The 22974-nt window shown below is 43.3% G+C and overlaps 1 protein-coding gene across 3 annotated transcripts; it reads right to left on the minus strand.

The window, feature by feature from the left end:
- Positions 1-7007: 7007 nt before the first annotated feature.
- On the minus strand, positions 7008-22324 carry ACCS (1-aminocyclopropane-1-carboxylate synthase homolog (inactive)). 3 transcript variants are annotated; one of them, XM_040601395.1, is made up of 16 exons: positions 21556-22324; positions 19793-20406; positions 18216-18275; positions 17344-17355; positions 15407-15477; positions 14798-14867; positions 13571-13637; positions 13009-13106; positions 12307-12384; positions 11189-11289; positions 10392-10481; positions 9376-9421; positions 9085-9226; positions 8351-8493; positions 7815-7968; positions 7008-7594 (listed from the first exon to the last, which is right to left on the minus strand). In XM_040601395.1, exons 1-16 carry the CDS (start codon positions 22190-22192, stop codon positions 7296-7298), a joined length of 2682 nt encoding a protein of 893 aa, XP_040457329.1. In that variant the 5' UTR covers positions 22193-22324; the 3' UTR covers positions 7008-7295. The 3 variants fall into 3 exon arrangements, with proteins under 3 accessions (XP_040457329.1, XP_040457331.1, XP_040457330.1); XM_040601397.1 differs by having other exon boundaries at positions 21733-22323; XM_040601396.1 differs by lacking the exon at positions 17344-17355 and having other exon boundaries at positions 21556-22323.
- Between the last annotated feature and the right edge of the window lie 650 nt (positions 22325-22974).

A 22974-nucleotide genomic window follows, 5' to 3' on the forward strand; every position in this document is an offset into this window, starting at 1 on the left:
TGTCCCTGCATGTGGCACCCGTGTTCTTTATCTTTCTCTGATCTCTGAGCTGATGCCAACAGACCCTATGTTGAGTGCTGCTGAGGTAGAAACAAGGACGACTTTACATCTCCCACCTGTAAACAGTTCTCACCTGTTTACTGGCTCACCTCTCCTGCTAATCTGAGGACAGATAAGGGCTGTTTGAGGAGCAAGTCCTCTGCAAAGCTGCAGGTCTCTAGAGAACATTGCAGCAGCCACTGAGCTACCGGAGCTCAGTAATATCCTGCCATGCTATCTTTTCCTGCTGCAGCCCCTTTGGTTGCCTGATTTCTGGGCCAGAAACATCTGCTCCCTGCTGTCTGGGATACGAGGCAGGCCACCTCTGTTCCTGTCCTGTTATGCTGGGTTGTTTGAAAGACTGTTACCACGTGTATCTCTGTGTCAACTTTTGCTGGCCTGAAATGTGTTATTATTCCCCTCCTCAATTTTTGTTATATCCATTTTTATGTATTTGTATCTCACGTACAATAGTGAGGTGATGATGTACTATCTTATAATGTGTTTGTGAAAGGATGGGAGAAGGCTTGTATCTGTCCCTGTTTTAAATCTCTGAACTGAGTCTCAATCTCTCTCTCACATACACACACAGGGTACAGTGTCCTTAAGCAGTCTTGACTGTCAGCAATGGGTTAGTTCTTTTCCATTTCACCTGCCCTTGGGAAAACAGCTTTCTGCAAAGCTGTCCACATGCATGCACAGACAGCTCAGTACTCCCACAAGAAAGGAGAAATGCTATCACTGCAGTGCCTTCGCTTCTTTCTCTCAACCTCTTCTCACACACGTTGCATAGCAGGTGATCTAGCATTCTGCTCAGGCTCACTGCTATCTCCTTCATCCTTTTTGTGACATTCAAAGCCAACAACAGAAAGGACTCATAGGTCTTAAAGCATCCTTTCTGAGGGCTGGTACTGGCTCTTCCCTCCTCCCCAGCACAAGTTACTAGGGTTTGTTAGAGCTCATGTTTCTGTTTTTAACCCATCAGCTCAAAATTGCTGCGAGCTGCCCTGTTCATATATCAGAGGCAGGAACTCTCCTTCTGGAAGGTGAATGGACTGTGTATTATTTTGTGAATTGGAAGGGGCACCATTCATGTGCTGGGGCTGCTGGAACAAGCACAAGATCCCTGCAGCCCTGGGACTTGTTACCCCAGCTGTGTCTGGGTGGGACTGAGCTGGGGAGGTGGCTCCGCAGCCACCCAACGTGACAGGGACACTGGCTGGTCCACGTGTAGCTGGGAGGCCAGGATCTGCCAGATGCAGTCTGCATCAGCCCAATGCAGTGCCCGCAGGCGCTTCCTTTGCCTCCCCTCTCTGCTAGGGAAAGTGCATCAAATCAACTGTAGCTGAAATATTCACGGAGGATTGATCATTGTTTCATCCCTGTAGGAAAATCTGGAAAGCAGCATGATTTTATTAAAAACTAGAATTAAAAAAATGCAAGCAGCATCAGCTATTGTATTTCAAAATAGCAAGAAAAAATGGAGGACATAGTCTGTTTTGATAGAGATTTCCCTGAAACCACATTAGGGAGCCTTTTTATATTCTAGTGATGTAGCCAAGCCAGACAAGTCTGCAGCACAGCATCTATTTTTAGACTCCAGGTTGCCATTTATAGCTTGTAAAAATATTCATCAGCATCTGGATAACGGGCTATCATTTTTTATAAATGCACAAGAGAAATCAGATATTTCACCTCTCTTTGCTTTGCCCTTTTATGTCCTGCCTTTAATGATTCTTTGGGGGTCGTCTGGGAATTTGTTTCTAAGGGCTTTACCATCACAGCATACATTTGCCTGCTGTCGCATGCAGCATCATGTATTTTCAGCTAGAATGGTCAGTATACAGAAGAGAAAAATGGTCAGAGAGCCTTCTGCTACGGTGTTCCCACACGCATAAAGCAGCTGCATGTAAGATTGTGGTGCACCTTGTGCAGTCAGTGCTGGAAGCAGCACAGTCTGAAAACACCTTTACAATAAAAGAAGATAATTTTAAAAGGCAGGCATGAAGGGGCAATGGCTTGGGGACATCTTTTCCACCTTATTTTCAACCCATGGCATAGCATAACTAAAAATCATAGCTCAATTTTTCCTTCTGAAGAATTTGTTAATGGCTACTATCAATATACAAGGTTCTGGACTAAATGGAAGAGTTTCTAGTATAAGAGGAAGCAGGATATTATAACAGCCAGGTCATTGCCTTCCTTCGCTGTTTTGTCTTTTTGTGAGACTTGTTTATGTCTTACAACCAAATGATACCCTTGTTTATATCAGTTGAGTCCATAATTAATCTGATCAATAAACTGTATCTAGCAGACAATTGCATGGTTTTGTCTCTTGAGCCAGTCCATCATATACCTCCAGGGCTGCTGGTTTGTGACTGATGGTGCTGGTCAACACAGTGGTCTGCCTAGTGTCTGTAACTCTACATCCTCTACTGCCTTCATGAATTGAAGAGAAAAAGCAACATAAATATACTTTGGAGGTCTGCTGCCATAGCTCCCACTGAAGGATGTGAGACATGAGGAGATTTGGTTCAGCAAGGGTTCCCTTCAAAGAAACCATAACGTAGCAGAAACATGCAGGTAGAAATGCCCTGTTAGTGTACATTTCCCCTTTGCTAAAGCTTTCAGCTGTCACGGTTTGCAGATGCATTAATCTTTAATCAATTGAATGCTTTCTGCAGTGAGGTATTCAGGGAAAGAACAGGTCATGACAAGCATTTGCCTAGAATATCTAAGCGCTTGTGCATGAGCTGTGCCATCAGACCTTGCTGGATAGCAGCAGGGAATAGACAGAGAGCTAAAAATAGCCTTTCCTTGCAGTGTTTTTCCAGTCTATTTTTGATTCTTCATTTTGATAAGGTCGACTGGCAATTTGCTAAGAATAACCAATTCCGGCAAACTGAGGACAAAAAGTAGAGTATTTATAACCACCTCAGACTTTTTAGTACATTTGTTGGCTGCAGATAATCTAGTATCTTGTCATCAGTCAGTTGCCAGCATTTTATGTAAGTTGGTAACAAATGAAGCATTAATAGGAACAAAGAACAAGTGTATCTTGCCACTCTGATTTTTGCATCTTTTTGTATACATATCCTTGTGGGTTACCTTGCCTTGTTCTTCGTGGTGCAGTCTGAATCATTTCAGAAAGAACCACAACAATCCCGTTAGGTCAGACTATCTTAGCAAAATAGCAGCATATGTAATTAAAAGCACAAAAGTAGCTTTACCCTTTTGCATGCCTGATACTTAAGACACAGAAATTTTCAGGGGGTATGATTCATGTAGCTTCCTCCGTGAAAAGGTTGTATATCCAGCCCCTGTGTGCCACCATCTCTCTGACGAAATGAAATCCCCTCTCTGCCAGCAGCACAAGAGTGACAGGGGAATTCTGTAACCAAGTAACTGGAGGAGGACTGCAGAGAAATTGTCAATATTAAGTGATAATTTGACCCCAAGGCAGGTTTTAAGAGACTGGCTGGTTATGGGAATTGGGGTTGCACAGAGCAGTCAGCACAGCTGTGTGCTCTGATGGTTGCATTCTAATAGAGAAATACAACAATTAAGGTATTAGCATTTATTTAGAAAAAAGATCTATCATACAGTATCATGAGCAGCTGCCCTTCTTCAGTTAAGGTAGAGAACTGTTAAATTATTAGTATTTTCCCTTGCAGATATTTTGCTTGGGATCTATTTCATTTCTGTAAGGGAAAACTCATCTTCACAGATTCATTCCTTAAGCTTGCATGATCCTTCATAAATATTTATCTAGAATTGGCCCCATCTATGCTGTTCATATAACTGCAATGTTATGCAGGTTAATAATTTGGAGACTCACAGATTCTCCCCTCCCACAACATGGACACATCAAGAGTAGACCCGAAATGTATGTTAGGGAAGTGTCTATGACTGAGAGCAGTGCTATACAGGAAATTCCCACCTCTAACCTAAAACTGCTGAACATTTCTCTGGAGTAGAGAGAGGAAGGGGGGGGGGAAACAAGAGAGACTGGAACATGGCAAGGACCATGAAACCATCTACAGTCTTCTCTGTGCTCATATGAAGAATAATCTGACCACAAAAATTGTATGCAAAGTGGATTTTATCATTTTGTTTAATTACAATGGACACAGACACAAGCAATGAAGCACAGTGTTATGCTCATCCTGATGGTATTTCTTATTTTAGATGAAATGCAGCAATTCTAAAAAATGTAGATCTGATTGGCTTCATTTCAGGTACTGCTTTGTTTGCCTATTGCTTGACAAACTGGTAAAAGTAAAAAATGCAGGGCGGACAGTCCATCTTTTTTTTTTTTTTTTTCCCCATAGAGATTTGCCACACAGGAAAAAGAAAGCCATTAGTAATAATGATGAGAAATAGCGAGAGAACATCTAACATGGAGGTAGCAGAAGGAACAAACAACTTGTACAGGCAGAGCCTGTGTTTTTTCTGTCAGGATATTCTTACAGCAAATAAGAGTTGATTTAACTTCTATATACATATATACAGAAATTTCTAAATGTTTACCAATTCTTTTCAACCAGTAAAGGCCACTTTTAAAATTTATGGGTTTTGCACAGTCAGAACAAATGTTGCTTATTCCAACAGCAGGCTCATAACATCACATTTCTCTCTATTCTCATTTCCAGTTACTGTTTCTGTGACTGAGCTAACAGTCTTAAGTAGAGAGCTCAGGCAGGTGTTAACCTGAAAAAAACATGGAAAATATTCTATGCAACAAAGTGTATGTCTATCCTGTTACTTTGAATTACAGCAAGCTCAGATAGAAGTGACTTTGGGCCATATTATATTAGCTGTGAGGGTTTTGAAAGTGCATTACACCCTCTTTCCTGTGGAGAGGTGTGCTTTACTAGCTGCTTCCACACAGACACAGTACAATAAACCTGCTTTTGAAGCAGTAAACATCTACAGGTGAACAACATATTGTTACTGTTGCATATTTACATACTCCAGCCATAGGAATGACCAGAACACCAAAAGAAAAGAAAATTAGGGGTCATTAATGGATTGAGTTTGTTACAGGAATCCCCTGAAATACCACTTCAACTAATGCTTTATAGAGTCTTACCTAATTCTTCATTTCAAAGAGCTTTCTCCCTAAATCTTTGTTGCTTGGACTCTCCTTGGGATACATAAATAAGAGGGGAGCAAACCAGTAAGGTCATTTATGTTTTAGCTGTACATCTTGCCCCATTCCATTAATACCTGTCTTGTGCTATAGCTTGCTTTGTGGACACCCAAGAGCAAATGGAAAATAGATTACAATACTCAAAGAACGTACTTAAAAATGTTGTACATGGACAAATACCAAACTAATAAGCAAATATGATGCTTATAACTATCTCTTGTACTCACCAATCACCTCACCAACCTTGCCTCATTGCTGGCATCTGAGAGAGTGATCAGTTACTTCTAACAGCTGCCACATGCAGCACCATCATCTCCTCAGCCACTGGTCAGATTCTCCTCGCTGTCCAGGAAATTCTTTACCATCACATCACCAAAGTGCAGTTGCATTAATTATTTGCTACCTCTGCCTTAATAATTTGGTTTATGATATAGACATATGCTTTTATCACTCATTATGACATGCTTATCTGCCCAAAGCTGCAATGATGAAGGACAAGATCAACAGAGCCACTGTGAGCCGTCAATCATGGACATCCCACCTCATAAGGTAACTGTAAAATGAAAGCCATTTTAAAGACTGTATGAAAGAATTATCTGAATTTCCTGTAAACTCTCAATACTACCCTTCTCCTAAATGATCTACAGAGAAGAAATCTAAGCAAGATGCATGTATTTCATGGGACCAAGGATTGTTTTCCTGCCTTTCCAATCTCATACTGGAGGCTTGATCAGAAGACTAGAAGACAGTTCTTCACTTGTGATCAGCAAATTCCAACTGCTTTGACAGCACAGACTTTAGTCTAAATTTTGTCTTGCACCTAACTCATTATATAAACAGATTCCATAACGCCACCAGGATGAAACTTGATGACTACTAGAACAAATGACAGGAGGAGAAAGGTGCACTTCCATTCAGTTTTCATGGGCAATTTCCTTGAATTCTGGATTAATATGTATGCATAAAAAGCAGCTTACACTCCTTTAAGAAACCAAAAATTTTATAGTACCAGAAATTAAAGGGCTATGTATCTGTGAAAGAAGTTTTCCAACTGAAACACTTTTATCACCATCATACATGAAAAAGTGTCTCTTAAAACAGAAAAGAGGAAGGAAAGGAGACTGAAGAACACTATTTAGTCAAAAGATTACCCTGTAAATTGACAAACGTAGCTAAAAAATTGTCCTAATTACCCTGGAAATGGTAGAAGGTGCCACCTTGGAAACCTGTGGCCTTAAAGTAGGTACACCCAGCACAATGGAAGAAGTAGCATTCTCTGCATTGTCCTGCCAATATAGCTCACTGCTAACTAGAAGGGATGGACTTCCAGGGATAGGAAGGCTGCAGAAAGCACATATACTTTCAGTTGCTTCTCCATTCTTAACCCTTTTGTGGATGCTGTGCCAAAAGGCCAATGGATGCTGCTTATTTCTATGAATACATAAAAGAAGGATAGAAACAAAAATGGGCATTTCACCAACCAAGATACTATCTGATCTGAGGTTACACTGGAAACCAACTCAAAATGAAAAGCTTTACAGAACTCAGACTAGATGACCATGATCTTAAGAGCCTCACCCGTGCAGGTGAACCTGTGCACATGCTTATTTACCCTTAGCCAGCCAAGGCTAAGTTAGGGCTGACACCAGGTTCTATCTCCCAAAAACACCTGTTTGTGAAAGCAGTCATCTGCTATCAGTTACATCTGATTATCATTCAGGAAAAGGGAAACTTTACCCATTTTAGCAATCTCAAGTCTCCATCTTCTTGGAAAGAGTGACATAAGCAGCATAAAAAATGACACCACAGGACCTTATAAGAGAGTTAAATGCATATTCATTAGAAATGAAATACAAAATACAATGATGTCGCAGGACAGGGGGCAGCAGGTGAACAAGACTCCCCCCATTCCCTACCCTCACCCCAATCCAAGGAATGCACCTATATAATACAAATTAGAGATCTCAAACAGGGGGGAGAGGAGGAGTTTTACAAAGTGATTTTCTTCCTATACATAAAATATATAATTTGCTGGAAGTCACTGCTGAGCTGTTAGGGGCAGGTCAGTCACTGTTCAGGAAGTCCCCTGAAGGCACACTGACCCCTACTGCTTCCCCACCAGTTTGCTGAATACGTCATAGATCTCTGGCTTTCCCTGTGCAAACTGTTCGGCTGTATTTTTCTGTAGCCAGTCAGATGAACGCATCTGTTGCTGCAGGAGGCCAATGAGGTCACCAAGGTTGGAGCTACTGGCACAGGTAGGTTCCTGGTGGCGGGACACAAAAATGACTTCATCTGTGCTATCTGCTTTACCGTCCTGATCTGACTGACAAGGCTGCTCCTTCTCCTCAGCCAGTATCTCCTGCTCCCGCTCTTCCAAAACCTTGCGGATCCGTTGCATACCTGCAATGGTATAAGGAGGAGAAACTCCAGTGGATTAGTATAAGCCAGAAGTGTCCCCAAATCTATCAGATCCAGAAAAATTTGGAGGATGGAAGTAAAGGGGGAGAAAAACAGGGAAGACGAGGATAATAGTAACAGGGTTAGTTTAGGATTAAGGAGAGGAGGAAAGGGTGCTGCAGAAATTCTGGTGGGACGAAAAAGAGAAGAAAACATTACTCACCTAACTGCAGCCGGTGGGTCTTGTCAGCAAAGATGATGCGGAACCATCCAGGTTCACTGCATTCAAAAGCTTTACCACAGGACAGGAGGACCTTGTTATCCAGAAAACGCCTCCAGAGCAGCATCTCTTCCTCAAATGTGCCTGTCCTAAGGTACTAGGAGAGTCAGCAGAAGGGCCAGAGGTTAGTAACATATAGGCTAAATCACTGAGATCCTCATGAATTTCTGATTCCCATGAGGTCTGCAAAGGCCAGGGGAGACACCTTTTACCTCTGAAGTAAGGCAGTTGTGATATAAAGGAAGAAATGGGGAGGAAAGTAGCTTGAGAGCAGTAAGATTCCTGCAAGGAGGGAAATGCACAGACAGATGAAAGGAAAAGAATGGACAGAAATACCAGGCAGCCCTTCCCTCTGCTCATCAGACAACAGATTTGTTAAAACAAAATGCTTATCACAGTATTAAACTTTCCTCTAGATGCAGCTGCACCACGTGCCTGCCCTCATCCCAGGAGAAGCCTCCCTTCCTAAGACTACCAACCTTTCGGAAATCAATCCAGACAAAGAAGCCTGCATTGCGGTTGAGAAATGGAACCCCGAGTGTCTTCAGTTCATCTGTCACATACGTATGAGCAGCTTTTAGGCGGGCATGATTGGCCCTCAGGTACACCTGGTTGATCCAGTCTGACCAGGAGGAGAACATAAAAAAAAAATAATCACGAACTGAGAAAGAATTCAGGTCTGTTCAGGTTTCCAAAAACTCACAGTGCCTTTTTGTTTCACCCTTCACCTCCTTTTTTTGTTTTCTGTTTCTTCAAATAGCAAAAAGAGGGGCAAAACCTATTTAGCAGTTTCATGTCTGTGCAGAAGAATATCTTCTTGACCTTCCTGAGAAAGTTTCCCTACGTTCATAGCTCTTAGTTGCTGTGGACTGTTAGCACTCCCTAGAAATCCAGTTCCATTTCCCTCATCCCACAAGCCTGTCTTCTTTGTTTCCACTCTGCTGGTTCTACATAACTCTGGCTATGTCTATACAAAGAGCTATCACACTTCTTCAAAGCTGCTCCTCTAATTCTGCTGATTAGGAGCTCTGCAGAAATGGTCCTTGTCTGTAGAACTGTCAGCCTTACGTTACATGGGCAGCTTCAGGGTTACAGAAGACTGTCAATTAAGCTGTACAAACAGGAGACCACTTGGGAAAGTAAGGGGAGGGGACCCTCCAGGTACTAAGACACACACAACAGCAGATGATCGTATACGGAGTTACTGATTCACCTCTGTCTCTGAGCAGCTGTGCAACCTTGTGCTGGACAGGTCCGCAAACCCCGTGGAAGTAACACAAAGAAGCCACTGCATTAGCGACATCTTGGTTCTCTGTATACAAAGTACCAAAGCGAATCCCAGAGACAGCAAAATCCTGCAGAAGACACAGAAAAACTACTTTATTACATAGGAAGACCAGGATCCTATTACTACTGCCTTGTTCTTTCCAGCACGAGGAACCTGAGGACACCAGGCCAACCCTACCAGCCAAGGCGGCACAGCACGATGGCAACCAGCACTCACCTTGCTTATTCCCCACATCACATGGGTCCGCTGTGGATCAGGCAATCTGTATGTAGAAGGATGCAGATGGGCAGTTAGTGTCATAGGTGCTGAAGCTTTTGGATCACCAGTGCAGCATTGCAGAAACAGAGAGGCAGCATTACACAATGACAGACAGTGCAGCATGGAACATCAGTCAAGTAGGGAAAATTCAAATCCAACCTAATTTTAGAACCTAGGAACTCCCTGGAACTAGTTTTAGACACAATTTTAAAGTATTTCAGATACACGGATACTTGCAAGTGCTATATCTCATGCACAGATTTCCTGCACCTATGAAGCTTGTACATATAATGCTAGAAATCGAGCCTGCGCCAATGTATTTGCCAAGAATTAAAAGTAATTTTCTTTTACATCCAAGCCCAGAAACACTGAGCTAACACTTAACCAAGTGTATTTTATTTCCTTGCAATTGAGCACAAAAATAAAGATAGCACCACTGGTGAAAACTAGACATTTGAAAAATAAAGCCCACCATATTTTTAAAAGGTGAGATTTGAAAAGTTTTTCTCATCTCATTAAATTGATACCTAATAAAACCTGTTCTCCAGTCTGTAATAACACTATGATCCGTGACTACTATATGAAAAAAACAGAAAACAAACAGCAACAGGAAGTCTTTACAGGCATCAACAGAGACATGGAAAGAGGTAATAATGTTTAGGTAGGAAGAAAAGCCCACTCTCAACAAATGAAACATCCGTATTCAGTTTTGGGGACTGTCACAAGCAAAAACTGAAGCACACATTGAAAAGTGTGCCACAACAGAAACTACCTACCATTTTTCACTTGCTAGATTGCACTTAACAAAATGCATTTGCCATTCCGAAATTACAAAAAAAAAAAAAAAAGAAATTGGCATAAGGCAGATTCAGAATTTGCTTGCTCATGACTTAACTTCCAGCCACAAGTTCACAGCACGGCATCGTGTTGAACTGTCACTGGAAGATGACCAGGGAAGTAGGAGCTGATTTTACCTGTCCATGCCTAGGACACTGTGAAACGTGGCTGATTCATCAAAAACTGACAGCATGTAGATCTCATCTACTATCACATGCAATTCATGTCTGCAAAAGGACAAAATGGAGATTACAAAAGAAAGTTGCTTCTGGGTTAGAAGCAGTGATAAATTCAGGCCTGCAAAGACTTGCTTTATACAAAGAAGAGGGACACCAAATTTTACAGAAGCATTTTTTTTCATAATTCAGGGCTATTATGTGTACATTGAAGTGATTTGAGATATATCCACCTGTCAACCCACTGCAACCATATAATGAGACAAAACTTCAGTCATTTCCAATGCACTAGTGAAAACTAATTGCTGTATGTACTACCTGTCTAGAGTAAGTTGTATCATCGTCCACCGAGAATCTCACAGATTCTGAATCTCAGAGAGTACCTGTGATCCATGATGAAGCTGGGAACCCATATTCATATATTTCTTTGTCTTTGCACATACAGAGAAACTGAAAGGAAAGGAACTCTGCTTCCTACCAGAGAAGCACAGCACCATAGTGTTTGCTAAGACTACCAACAAATAAAACTTGCATCCCTTGATGCAAATTACTTTGCCACTCCAGATGACTGCATGGTCCATGTTTGCTGGCCCCCAAAACTCCCCTCTCGTCTCTTAAGCCCACCACTGTGTGTGAAGAATAGACTGTTTGCCTGACTTCAAAGATATTCACAGATCAATATAGGGACAGCAAGTAGTCCACCAGATTCTGATAGCCATACCCAACTCAGGATGCCTCGGTCTTCCAAACTGACATACCTTTTAGCAAATTCCAGGTAATCCCGTAGCTCTGACAAGGAGTAGATGTCCCCAAGGGGATTTTGGGGATTCAGAAGAATTAAGGCCCTTACAGTCACACCCTGTAGAACACAAATAATGCAGTATTAAAACAGCACCAACCATGGGATAAATTTTCAGTCCCTCTACTTGAGCAGCGAGTGTGACACAAGATTTCTCTCAAGCTTCCACCATGACTTTTTACCTCAAAGGTTACATTTGAATGAGAAAATTTCTAGCCACAAATTAAGATTTGTTTTTGTTTTTGTTTTTTTACAACTATATCACTTGCAAAGTGAATGAAAAAAACATAGAACGAATCTATGATTTTAAAAAGAGGGAGTCTGCCACAACCATTGCCATCTGGTCAAACAATTAATGAGAAAGATGCTCTCGTGCATTCTCAGCATAGAAAAGAACTTTCTCTGAGCGATATCAGTAATTAGGAAGTAACAAAGTACTGAAGATTGGCCATAAATGAGGGAAGAAAGATAGGAATTTGAACTACGTGGATGTAAACTGTTCTCATTTAGAGCACACTTGACTGGAGATGTCAGAGCCAGTAATGATCTAAGATGCAGCTAAACATATATAGTGCTTAGGACAACATCCAAATGTACAGACTAACTCTTCAGAAAGGTGATACTCATCTGCATTTATCCTTGAGATTTGCACCTCTCTCCCTCCTGCAAAAATTCTCGGTGTTCTTAGTGGATTTAACCGCATAGAGCAGTAAGTTCTGGAGTTACTCAGCTGGCCTTCATGAAGGAGAAGACCTGGGTAGTCTCTACTTTTTAGTGCATGCCCAGGTGCATTTTTCTTGTGATATGAACAGGTTCCAGTGATTTGTGAATGGTCTGGTACTCCTGGTTTATCTTTTCTGCTGGAAAAAAAAACCTGGACTGGACAGACACAACACCGGGGACTCCCCCTAAGCCTGCCCCTGAGTTCGCAAGTAGCCTAATCTCAAGGTCTACAAGGACAACTGGAAAGCCAGGTGCTAGAATTTGAAAATGTTTTGATCTTCAGGCCACTTCTGGAATATGCTGTCTCAAACATATTGTAGACTTAATAGTAATGTGAAGCTCAGCTAGACTCACCTCTGCCCGGGCATCCTGTAAGGCTTTTTCCAGTTTTTCCACTGTAAGCTGAAAAGGCCGAGTGCTTGTTCCAGTAATCTGGAAGACATCACAAAGATAAAAAAGTCCAAGTTATTTCAATAGAGTCTGCCTTGAGCCAATCGCCTGAGAAATGTTCCCCAAAAGAAAATAAAAATGCCACAACAACAACAAAGAAACCATCTTCTTAACCTTTATACTACAGAGAGAATAATTAAATAAATAATATCAAAGAAATACTCATCGCAGGCTGGCCACACACACACAGAATACTCTGGTTATCCTTGAATAAATAAAACAATGCAAGATCTCCATCTGCTCTTCCACCCCGGGACCATCTTTAGTAGGACAGTATATACTTCTGTCTCCAAGGCTCAAAACGGCCATTTTTTTTCCTCTCAAGAGCCATTACTGGGAGTAAGATACAAGAAAAGGACAAGATTGGAATCCAGATTTACAGTCTTGAACAACCTTCTTACAAATTATATGCCCAGTTTTTGTATTTTATTTATATTATCTATCTATCTATATATATATCTCCAATATATATTGGAAAAATGTCCACAGGCTGCAGCCTATCCATGTTCTGAGGACTGCTTTCAAAGGTTCCCAAAGCTCGGCACTTTCCCACTGTCAATTATTTTTTAACTACAGAGGTTGGTATTTCCTTCCCTCAGATCTTACCTTACTATCTAAATACGCGTACACCAGCTTGACATTACCATAGAGAAAGACGCTCTGGGTAATACCACCATAAAAGGGAGTAGCAATCAGAACAGCTTCTGGAACCGAGAAAACAAAACTGGTTATCAAAAGGTCACAGGCCTTGCTCTTCTAATGTACTTCAGCTAAACATGAAAGCTTTTTTACAGCTCTGCCTCATTTCAGAGGAAAACACTGTAATGTTACTGCCTTTTCCTCCACTTTATTTTTCCGTTAATTCTTTAATCTTCTGCAAGAACCTAGGTAAACATGAGCATAGCCCACATTTAGCCTAACAAACTAAAACAAGACACCATGAAAACAGTGAAGACAGACAGGACAAGACACCAAGTGTTGAGTGCATGATGTCTGCAGACCACAGACATGATGAATTTCACAGCACAATCTTGCAGAAAACAAGAACTTTGCAGCAGGCCAGCGCCAATTCCACTACTTCACTTCTGTCAAACAATATTTAAACAGAGCAACACATTATTTCCCAGCAAAAATAAACATTAAAAAAATCTCCCAACCATCCACTTACCCCCTGGATCACAAAGGACTGTAGCTAACGCAGAAAATAAAGAGCCACAGCCATTTAAAACAATCACCTACAGAAGAAAGAGAGAGGCTAGTGATAAATCTGTCCATAGAAAGACAACACTATATAATAATTTCTGACCATATCACTGAAATGTATTTTCTCCCCGGTTCTCTAGCACAGGTGTTCCCAGAATTTTCCTGCTGAAATTCCACTTCTACCAGAAACAATTTAAATTCTGTTCTTTGCTTCAGAGACACTTTGTTCCGGTGCTGTCTTGATTCTAATATGCAATTTAGAAAAAAAAAGTAGGCTTTAAGTAGGGAAAAAATTGGGGAGTAGTTATGAACTGCTAGAAAAGCAAACTACTTTTCATCAGCTAATACATGTTATCATCTCTCTGTGGTAACAGCAGCTCCAACCTCCTGCCAAATCTGTGCAAAAGCGGAAACCACTCTCATACAGGAGCAGGTTTGACTCCTGGCTTCTAGAAGACAGATGCTCACAGGTCCCATGAGTTTCACTCACAGTATCACGCAGAACGTGCTGCCTTGGAAAAGCAGGAATCACCAAACTGATCAGTAGTAACTTCAGTTGACACACAGTATGGGCTTCTGTTGAATTACTGTAGCCAAAAATGCACTGGCTGCACCAGCTCCTGCTGCCTTTAGCACTCAGCAGAGGCAGGAGTCCCTGATCTCCTCAGGCATCTGAGCCAGCCTAGCTTCCATCCCTCCCAAGGAAGCAAGTCCTGCAGAGACGCAGGTCTCGATGCCTTCCTTACAACACTGCCACAAAGTTTGAAAAGGTCTGTTTTTACAGGCTAAAACTACTCTAGGCTCAGTTACAGATTTTTGTCCTGAGGTCTAAGAGTGGAACAGGATGAAATTAAACTCAACTGGAACAGTGGGCATACTTTGTCAAGACTGAGGGATACAGGCACAGTAGGTCCCAGAGCTGAATAAGGAAATGAAAACATAAAGCCCCACTGAGAGCACTGGCATGAGGAGTTGGCACACAAAAGTAAAGCATGGAACAAACATACAGTAGACCCAAAGTGTTTTGGCTGAAGTGTGCATCAAAAGCTACTGAAATGGCTATGAATCAATCTCATTTACATGATAAAAGGCTGTCATCTTACCAAATAATTTGTTTAAAAAAAAGATGAAACTGTTTGACAACAAATGGCAATACATTAGAACAGACATCAATGGAAAGTGGGTTACCCACATTTTCTGCCTTAAGAGGTGCAGGGGCCTTGCAGTAATAGGTCAAAAATCGAGCCACTTCCTCCCGTAAACTGAGAAAGACACAAAAGCAAATATTGATTCAGCTTATTCTCCAAAAGGCTGGGCTTCCCCAGGTCCACATCTTAGGAAAATAAAGCCAGGGCACAGTAGTCTGGCGATAGAAAACAGAATAGCTCAGGCCCATGCCACAGACATGGCTTTTATACATGGCAGAGGCATCATGGATAATGCCTATAATGGTGCATACATTTCTGATGAGCTTCCATCGAGGCACAGAAGAGAAAGATTAAAGTCCCCAAGTGTTCACTATGTTTCAAAGAACTCTTTGGAGTTACCCAATTTGTTAATGTACACTGTGCTTTTAAAACTGTGTTTGCTTTAGTAAATTTGCATCTTCTTTCACATAAAAGGATTTTTAACTGGATGAACTTGTTGGGCAGCTAATTTACAGTTTTGCAAAGAAAAAGATGATTAAATGACCTAGAAAAGTTTTAACTAGTGAGTGTAGCAGAAGTGGTTTGTATGAATCCATTCTGCTTATCAAACAACCAGTCAAACAGAGAAGCATTATAGAAAAGAGAAGACTTACAACATATGTCCCTTCCAGTCAGGATACTGAAGAAGTGGAGGCTCCATCAGATTCATATCGGTCTGTGTTAGCTGAAAGTAACAAGAAGATCCATTAATAGCACAATCACTGATATCAGAAACATGGAGGTAGACACGATCCATGTACAGGTACATACCTGCATAGACAGACACACACATACACACACAACTTCAACAGTTGTAAAACTGGATTGAGAAAGCCACTGACCAATCAAAATTAATGCATCTTAGAGAAGAAAGGATCAGCAAACTGATCAGTGATAACTTCAGGTTATATGAAGTGTACAAGCTTCTGCTAAGTTACTGCGGCCAAAACTTCACTGTACAGAGATCTACAGAAAGGATGCAGAACGGGCAATACGCACAATACCCACAACCAAGAGATCTGCAGAAGACTCTCTCAGCAAATGAAGCAACCCAAACAGTTTCAAAGAATGTTTTGCTCAACCTCTGAGAACAACAGCTTTCAGCTGGAAAGTAAGTCCCAGCTGTGAAAGCTCAGGACTAGACTGTCAGAGAGAGATAGAAAAGATTTTGAATCACAGTCAGATACATATTTTCTTTAATAAACTTTCAGTATATTATTTTTTTAATGAATTCTAGCTTTCATTTATGTCATAGTTCCAAGTTACCACAGTTCCTTCAGATCTATAATTCTGCTAAATTTTGTAAGTACTGAAGCATTACAGGAGCTTTCAAAAGACAGGAGAAAAATGAAATTATCTTCTTGATAATTCTTTCCCAGGGCAGGCACTTTGTTCCTTATTAGGAGTTCATTCTGATCTCAAAGACAAGATTCACCTGGACTGCAAAGCCCTTTATAATGTTTATATTTAGATAAAAGTATGCACACTGCTTTTATCTGAATATTTTCAAGGTTGTAAATATCAGGGTTTCACATAATCCAGTTCTATGAAGTTGCAAAGGAAAGCACAGCAGTGACAAAGGCAGAGAGAAGAGGACATTTTACACAAACAAAAAGGGAATAAACAAATATTATGTACATGGTACCTTCCACATATTTAATGGCAACAAAATCTATGAGTTAATATTAAAAAAGGTGAGGGTGGGGGGACACAACAAGTAGGTGACAGTGCAAGGGAGAAGGGAAATTCAACATGCAGTGTGAAAGTTTTTGTTTGAAAGAAATAAAACCACAACATTCTGTATTGGTGTTTTAATAACTGGTGCCAAGCTCTGGAGTTTAAAAGACACTGTCCTTATCCCATGCAGAATTACAACCTGATATTATAGGATTAAAGTTCCTTTATTCAGCTGTAGATGTTCTTGAAGCCTATGTAGCACAGAATTGTGCCTCCTTAGATCTCTCTCCTAAGCTTATCTAGAGAATGCAACACAAAACATATCAGCAGACTTTGCCAAAAATGGCTATGCAATAAGAGAAGAACCCTTAAAGACAATGCATTAAGGGCTAAGGAAACCAGATGGGCCAACTGAAATGAAGGCCATCTAAGATAGCTCACACCACAAAATATTCTCTAATTTAAGGGTCAAAAGTTGACGACAGAAATCTGATAAATTACTTTATTCAGTGGAAACAGCAAGTACTGTTACAAGCAACATTGTCCCAAATAGCAAGAAATAATTTGCTTCCAACCCCAGCTGGTGCTGCATTCAATGAAGCCATACTGTAACTCCAGGCTGCGATAACTGGCAACAGTATCTCTGTTCAGCTTGTTGCCACAAGCGTAATGGCTCATCTCACTATAGCCAACAAAGTCTTAACTCATTTTCATAGTAAGGTTAATTAAGATGCAGCTGATTACCATCTCTCTCTGCACCACTTACTGCAGGCTTGGTGTTAGTTTTAAGGGGAAAGGACAGCAAAGGAAGGAAGGTACGACCTACACAGACTAGAAGGCACCCTTTTTTGTGCAGGCAGCAGCCCTGCCTTACCTGTTCTTTTAGCTGGAAGGCGGAGTGGTGGGGTAGCATCCCCCCGAGTCAGTGGAGTGGCAAGCAGAAATAAAACAAGGAACATTTTGAGGGTGGGAATTGGTGGAATGGGAACAACCATGAACTTCAAACCACAGAGGCCGACTGTCCGACCCTGAGCCACCTTCCCTCCCCTCAGACAACTTCAGGTAGGAGAAACTGCCCCCTGCCCACCTCGCAGGCTGCACCTGGGCAGTGATTTTTAATGGAAGTCCAGAAACATTCCTCTACAGCACAGTCTACAGCACAGTTCTTTTGTTTTCTTTTGACCTTTTCTACTTCTTGAGTTGTGCCATGTGTTTCATGCCTCTCCTGGTGCAACTGAACAAACTAAGCAGGTAGCAGCTGGGTCAGTCTGATTTTGGAAGATTTCAAGCGCTGCCACTGTTCACTGCTGCCACGTGGGCACATTTTGCATAAGCTGAGAACTGGGTGTCCAAATTGTTTGACTTTATAACAGACAGATGTGAAGATCCTTGAAATTAAATACAGTTCAAAACTAATTTCAAAACCTCTGTATTAAATCAAGTACTGTCAGCAGGAAAAAATAAAATGCATCTTGTTTTCGTTTGGTTTTCTGAGCCAAGTACATCCCCAAAGGGAAACTCGTCACAAAGAGGAACAGAAAAACACCCTTGTTCCTATCCTCCTGGAAAAATAACATAAATAAATGTACAAATAGCTGGATTCAAAGGTGACTTGCAACAAATAAAAAATTCACAACGAAAAACTTTACCAGAGGAACCTGAGCAATGGCAATAACTCCCTGAAGTACAAGCACTGGGGAGGAACTACACAACAAATTCAGTATTTCTTTTTGGAATAGGACTTACCCGCTTAGACATCAGGTCAAAGCAGAGTTTATTCTCACTGGTGCCGAAGTTTATTATACCCTAGAAAAAGAAGTAATTTATTGTTTTATAGACACAAAAAAACACATGCCTACATCACCTTAGCTATCACTTCACTAACTTGCCTCCAAAAAGCTTACCAGGGAAAAGTCAAAACACAGTTCACATTAATTTCACCATATGTAACTCAAGACACATATATATGTGTGCGTGTTTACGTATTTAACCCAGGCACTCAGCTTCTTAGTCAATAAACTGCCTGTAAATGAGTATGTACTAACAGTTTGTACTTCTTTACAGAATATGTTCAGCTTAATCTTGAATTCACTCACTGGTATATATCTAACTACAAAAGAAACCCTAAAACAATTCTGAGAAAACTGAGGTTTACCCTTCTGCAGCAGTTTTAAACAATGTTTTGGATACATTTCTTTATCTAAAAGCATTTATCAGTCATTACCATTCCACTCCACTGATTTGCTCAGAAACCACATAAACATGTAGTCGTAATTGGTTACAACACTAAATTTTCCCCACTGAAGAGACAACTCAAAAGTTCCAGGTTTAGGATTTGGCCCTGCTTATTTAGCACTACATTAGATCTTGAAGAGGTCAAATCTACCAACATATTTTCATAATTGGAAAAGGCTGGGTAAATAAATTTTGAAAAATGCAAAAATAAATCTAAGCAACTTCACGTTTATGATGTTACTAAAGTACAAGTCCAATTTTAGGTATTTGTTTAAAAAGTCACCGCCTGTATCGACAGAAGTTGGTAGAAGAGGCAGTTTTCACCTCGTAACGCACCCTGAATCAAAAACTTCCTTGTGTTTTTCTACCTTAAAAACCTAGTTTTTAAGATACACACCCAACACGGCGTGACTGAAGTCAGGGCTAATAATAAAACATTTTAAAAGTTTCAAGTAATTCAGTACTTGAATGTGAGATCTATTTCAAAGTAATTCACATATAAATCATTCTTTATATTTACTATGCTTGTTACTCTGTAATGATTTGCCACGAAATATTAACACTGCCTTTGTGCCACAAGGGGGTGTGATGAGCTGCTTACAACTGAGCAGCCGAGCATAAACAGGCAGAAAAAGGGCTGTTAGTTAAAAATAATAATAAAAAAAAAAAAGTCTACTACTTAGTTGTTGTATCTCCTGCACCCATCATTGCAATAAACATATATAATCAGATAATCCGAGATGCTCTTCAGTGGGCAACAGAGGTGATTAGGTGAAAGGAAGAACAGGAGCTCTGTTTGTTCCTGCAGATTTCTTACATCTTTCAAGGTCTCCTACTGCTATTATTTCCCCTAATATTCTATTAATAGGGAAATCAGAAGTGCAAACCTGAGCTGAACAGAGCGCTCATCTTTCTATACAGATGATCTGAAAAGCTACTTTTTATTTCTCTTCCTCAAACACCTTGAGTTGCCATGTATTAGTCAGATCAAAAAAACCTCACACTTTTAGAGGTTTGCTGACACATAGGCCAAGAAAGTTTTTTCCTAGCAAGATAAGCCAGGAAAACGCTCCGAGGTTCACACTCACATTGGGGTTCTTGTCTTCATCATACTTGTCAGCATGATAAGCTTTGTACCCTTCCTCAGTGGAGCCACGAAAAATGTTGGCAATGTTGCCACGAGCAGAGAGGTAGGGGCTTCTCTGGAAGTCGCTGGCGTTACAGAAGCCATGCATGTCAACCCTCCTGTCGGTAAGCGAGCGAGATCTCATCTCTTGCAGGTCACCCCCTCCTCCTCCCATTCCTGCAATTTCGGACAGTGCCTGGCTGAAGTCCAAGCCTCGAGGCATCACAACAGAGGAGGACGAGCCGCTATGGCTCTGCTTTAGGATGCTGAGCATCTGAGCAAAGACATTGAACATGCGAAATTCATGCTCCCGCTCCAGTTCAAACCGGCGCTGCTCCAGTTGCATCCGACGCTCCTCCACATCCAAATCTCGCTGAAACCGGCGTTCTTCCATCTGCAAAAAGCGCTCTTCCATGGCCCGCTGAGATGTCAGGGTCTTCAGCAAGAGATCATCGAGCGGGTCCTTCACACGCTGGCCTTTCCGCTTTTTTCTCAGCCGATGCAAGGCAGAGAAGCCAGGCCGGGGAACCACGTTCTGGATCCGTGATGAGTTTGCCATGCTGGGCTCACTGAAACCTGTGAATATGTAAAAGCAAGGAAGAAAAATTAAGCGTGCAGAAAGTAAAGCAGCATGGACATGCTTTGCTGACTTCCCCTGCTCTTCCTGGGAAACATCCTTCAATCTACTGTAGGATTTTACAGGAAAACTGAAGCAAAACCTGTCAGGTACATCTTGAAGTTTGCGAGGTTTTTTTGAAGTTTGTTTTTAACTTCACAGATTGGACACCCTATTATGCTGCCAGCTCTAGCCCTGTACCCAGCTTCTGAATAAACCTGAATGATTGTCAGTTCCCTCCACTGGACTATGCAACCACCACAGCAAAGAGGACATAGCATTTCTTCCTAATCTCAGACATTAACCTCACACTGGTTAGTTATCGTCTCTCTTCTTCCCCATCACGCCGTGCTCTTCCATCAGCCCATCCTAGACTGGTCTGAAACTGCTGGGATTTTGAGACCGTACCCTTCCTAGCAGCCAAGCAATGGCCAACTTCTTTCAGTGCCGGTGTCTCATCTCCTGTGAACAGATATGCTGTTTCTGCAAATGACTTTCAAACACATCTTCTTCCAAGACCTAACAACTAGCTTAGAAAGCCAGGCAATGTTATTCCCAAGTATTCTTCAATGTTGAGTGTCCTAAAAGATTAGATCTGGAAAACATTTTAAAAGAAGGCAAGGAAAGTTTCACCTGCAGGTTTATAGTGTAGCCATGGCAGAAGAGGGTCTCCTGATACAATTCAGCATGAGGACCGCAGACAGCCCTGGTGATATTCAAATGACAGCAAAAAGCATGCAATTTTTCCTTTTTTTTTTTTTCCGGTAAGGTAAGTACTGTCAGCATTATATGTGGAAATCTAGCACGAATGCCTATCCCATCTTATGGCAGATATGCCAGTCCTTTGGATTTCGTACATGCTATTTAGCCTAGCACATCAATTTTAGATTCTGTTTCCCTGCAAGCGAGATACGTTTCGGGAATGGCCAGGCAACTATGAACGCAGATACCAGCCTTCTACTTTAAAGCTTTTTGGGACGTGGGAAAATAAGGATCCCAACGTCAGTGCAAAAACCAGGTGTCTATCTCTGCACCAGAAAAAAAATAAATCTCTCTTTCTGGGAAACCAGGCAGAAACCTTATGCTGGAATGTAAAAGGCTATCCCTACCTGAAGGTGAAACACTGGTTTCAATGGGAATCTCCACCCTGGAGATGGGAGAGTCGTTCTGGGCCCTCTCCAAGAAGGCTCTCTCCATCTCATGTTCTTCAGGGGAGCCCTGCTGGTAAGACATGGATGGTGGGGGCTCTGGGGTCAAGCAGTGCTCATCAGAGTTCACCTCCTCACATTTGATTTCCATCAGTTCAGGGTGCTGGGAGTGTCCAAAGGGCAGGGCCGAGGAGGTGAACTGGTGATGGTAGCTCTCCACCATGCTGCCCTGCAGCACCTGCTGAGCCATCATGCTGCCGCTGAGGGAGCCGTAGGCCAAGGCGGGCCGGCTGGTCAGCACCCGGTCCATCACCTCGTAGAACTTCCACGTCCGGCCACCCCGCGGGGCCTTGCTGTTGTCCTTGATGCGCCGGTACTCCAGCTTCATCTTCTTGATCTTCTCCCGGCACTGGTCGCCCGTCCGGTGGATGCCCTTCTCCCGCAGCACCTCGGCGATGCGGTTGAACACGTGCTGGTTGCGCAAGCAGCTCTCCAGCTCCACCTGCACCGACTCGTCGGCCCAGAGCTGCAGCAGCTCCACCACCTCGGGGTCCGACCAGTTACTGCCGCGCTCGTACTTCTTCCCCCGAAAATCCATCGCTCCCCGGCCGCGGGGCGGCGGGGCGAGCCGGAGCGGGATGCCAGCGGGCCGGGGGCTCGGCCCCCGCGCGGCCCACCCCCCCCGGGCCGAGCCCCGCCGGGCCAGCGGCGGGAAGGGGCGCCGAGGGGGGCCGGGGGCGCCGGGGAGGGGCAGGCGGCGGCGGCGGCACCGCGGGGGCGCGCGGGGCGGGCTGCGCCGGGGGTCCCGCTTACCGCCGGCCCCGGCCCGGCCCCGCCCGAGCGGCGCACCTGCCCCGGCCCCCGCCCCGCCCCCGCCCGGGGGGCCGGGCCCCCCGCCGGGAGGGGGCTCTCGCACCTTGGCCCTCGAGGGCGCCCGGGCGGCCCTGCCTCCCCCCAGCCCCTAGCGGGCTGTACGGCCGCCGGCACGGCTCGGCGCGGCTCGGCACGGCTCGGCGCGGCTTAGCCCATCCGCTGGAGCCGGGCGGAGCGAGCTAGCGCGGAGCCGGGCCGGCATGTTCACATCCGGGGTGACGCACATGCGCGCAGCCTTATTCCGGGATAACTTTAGTCCGTGCCAGGCGCTCCCCGCGCTGCCGGGGCCGCGCTGGCTCCGCGCGGCGCCCGCCCCGCCCCGCCCCGGCGACACGGCAGCGCGGCACCGCCCCGCGCCGCCCGGGGGAGGCGCCCCGCAGCGCCGGCACCACTGGCCCGCCCGGCGCTGCCAGGCACGGCTCGGCACGGCCTCGCCCGCGGCCCCCCCCGGGCCTGGCCCCGGGCCAGGCGGGGCCCCCGGGAGCTGTGCTGGCGGGGCAGCGCCGC

The sequence above is a fragment of the Falco naumanni genome, chromosome 7 (genome assembly GCF_017639655.2).
Source record: "Falco naumanni isolate bFalNau1 chromosome 7, bFalNau1.pat, whole genome shotgun sequence".
NCBI lineage: Eukaryota > Metazoa > Chordata > Aves > Falconiformes > Falconidae > Falco > Falco naumanni.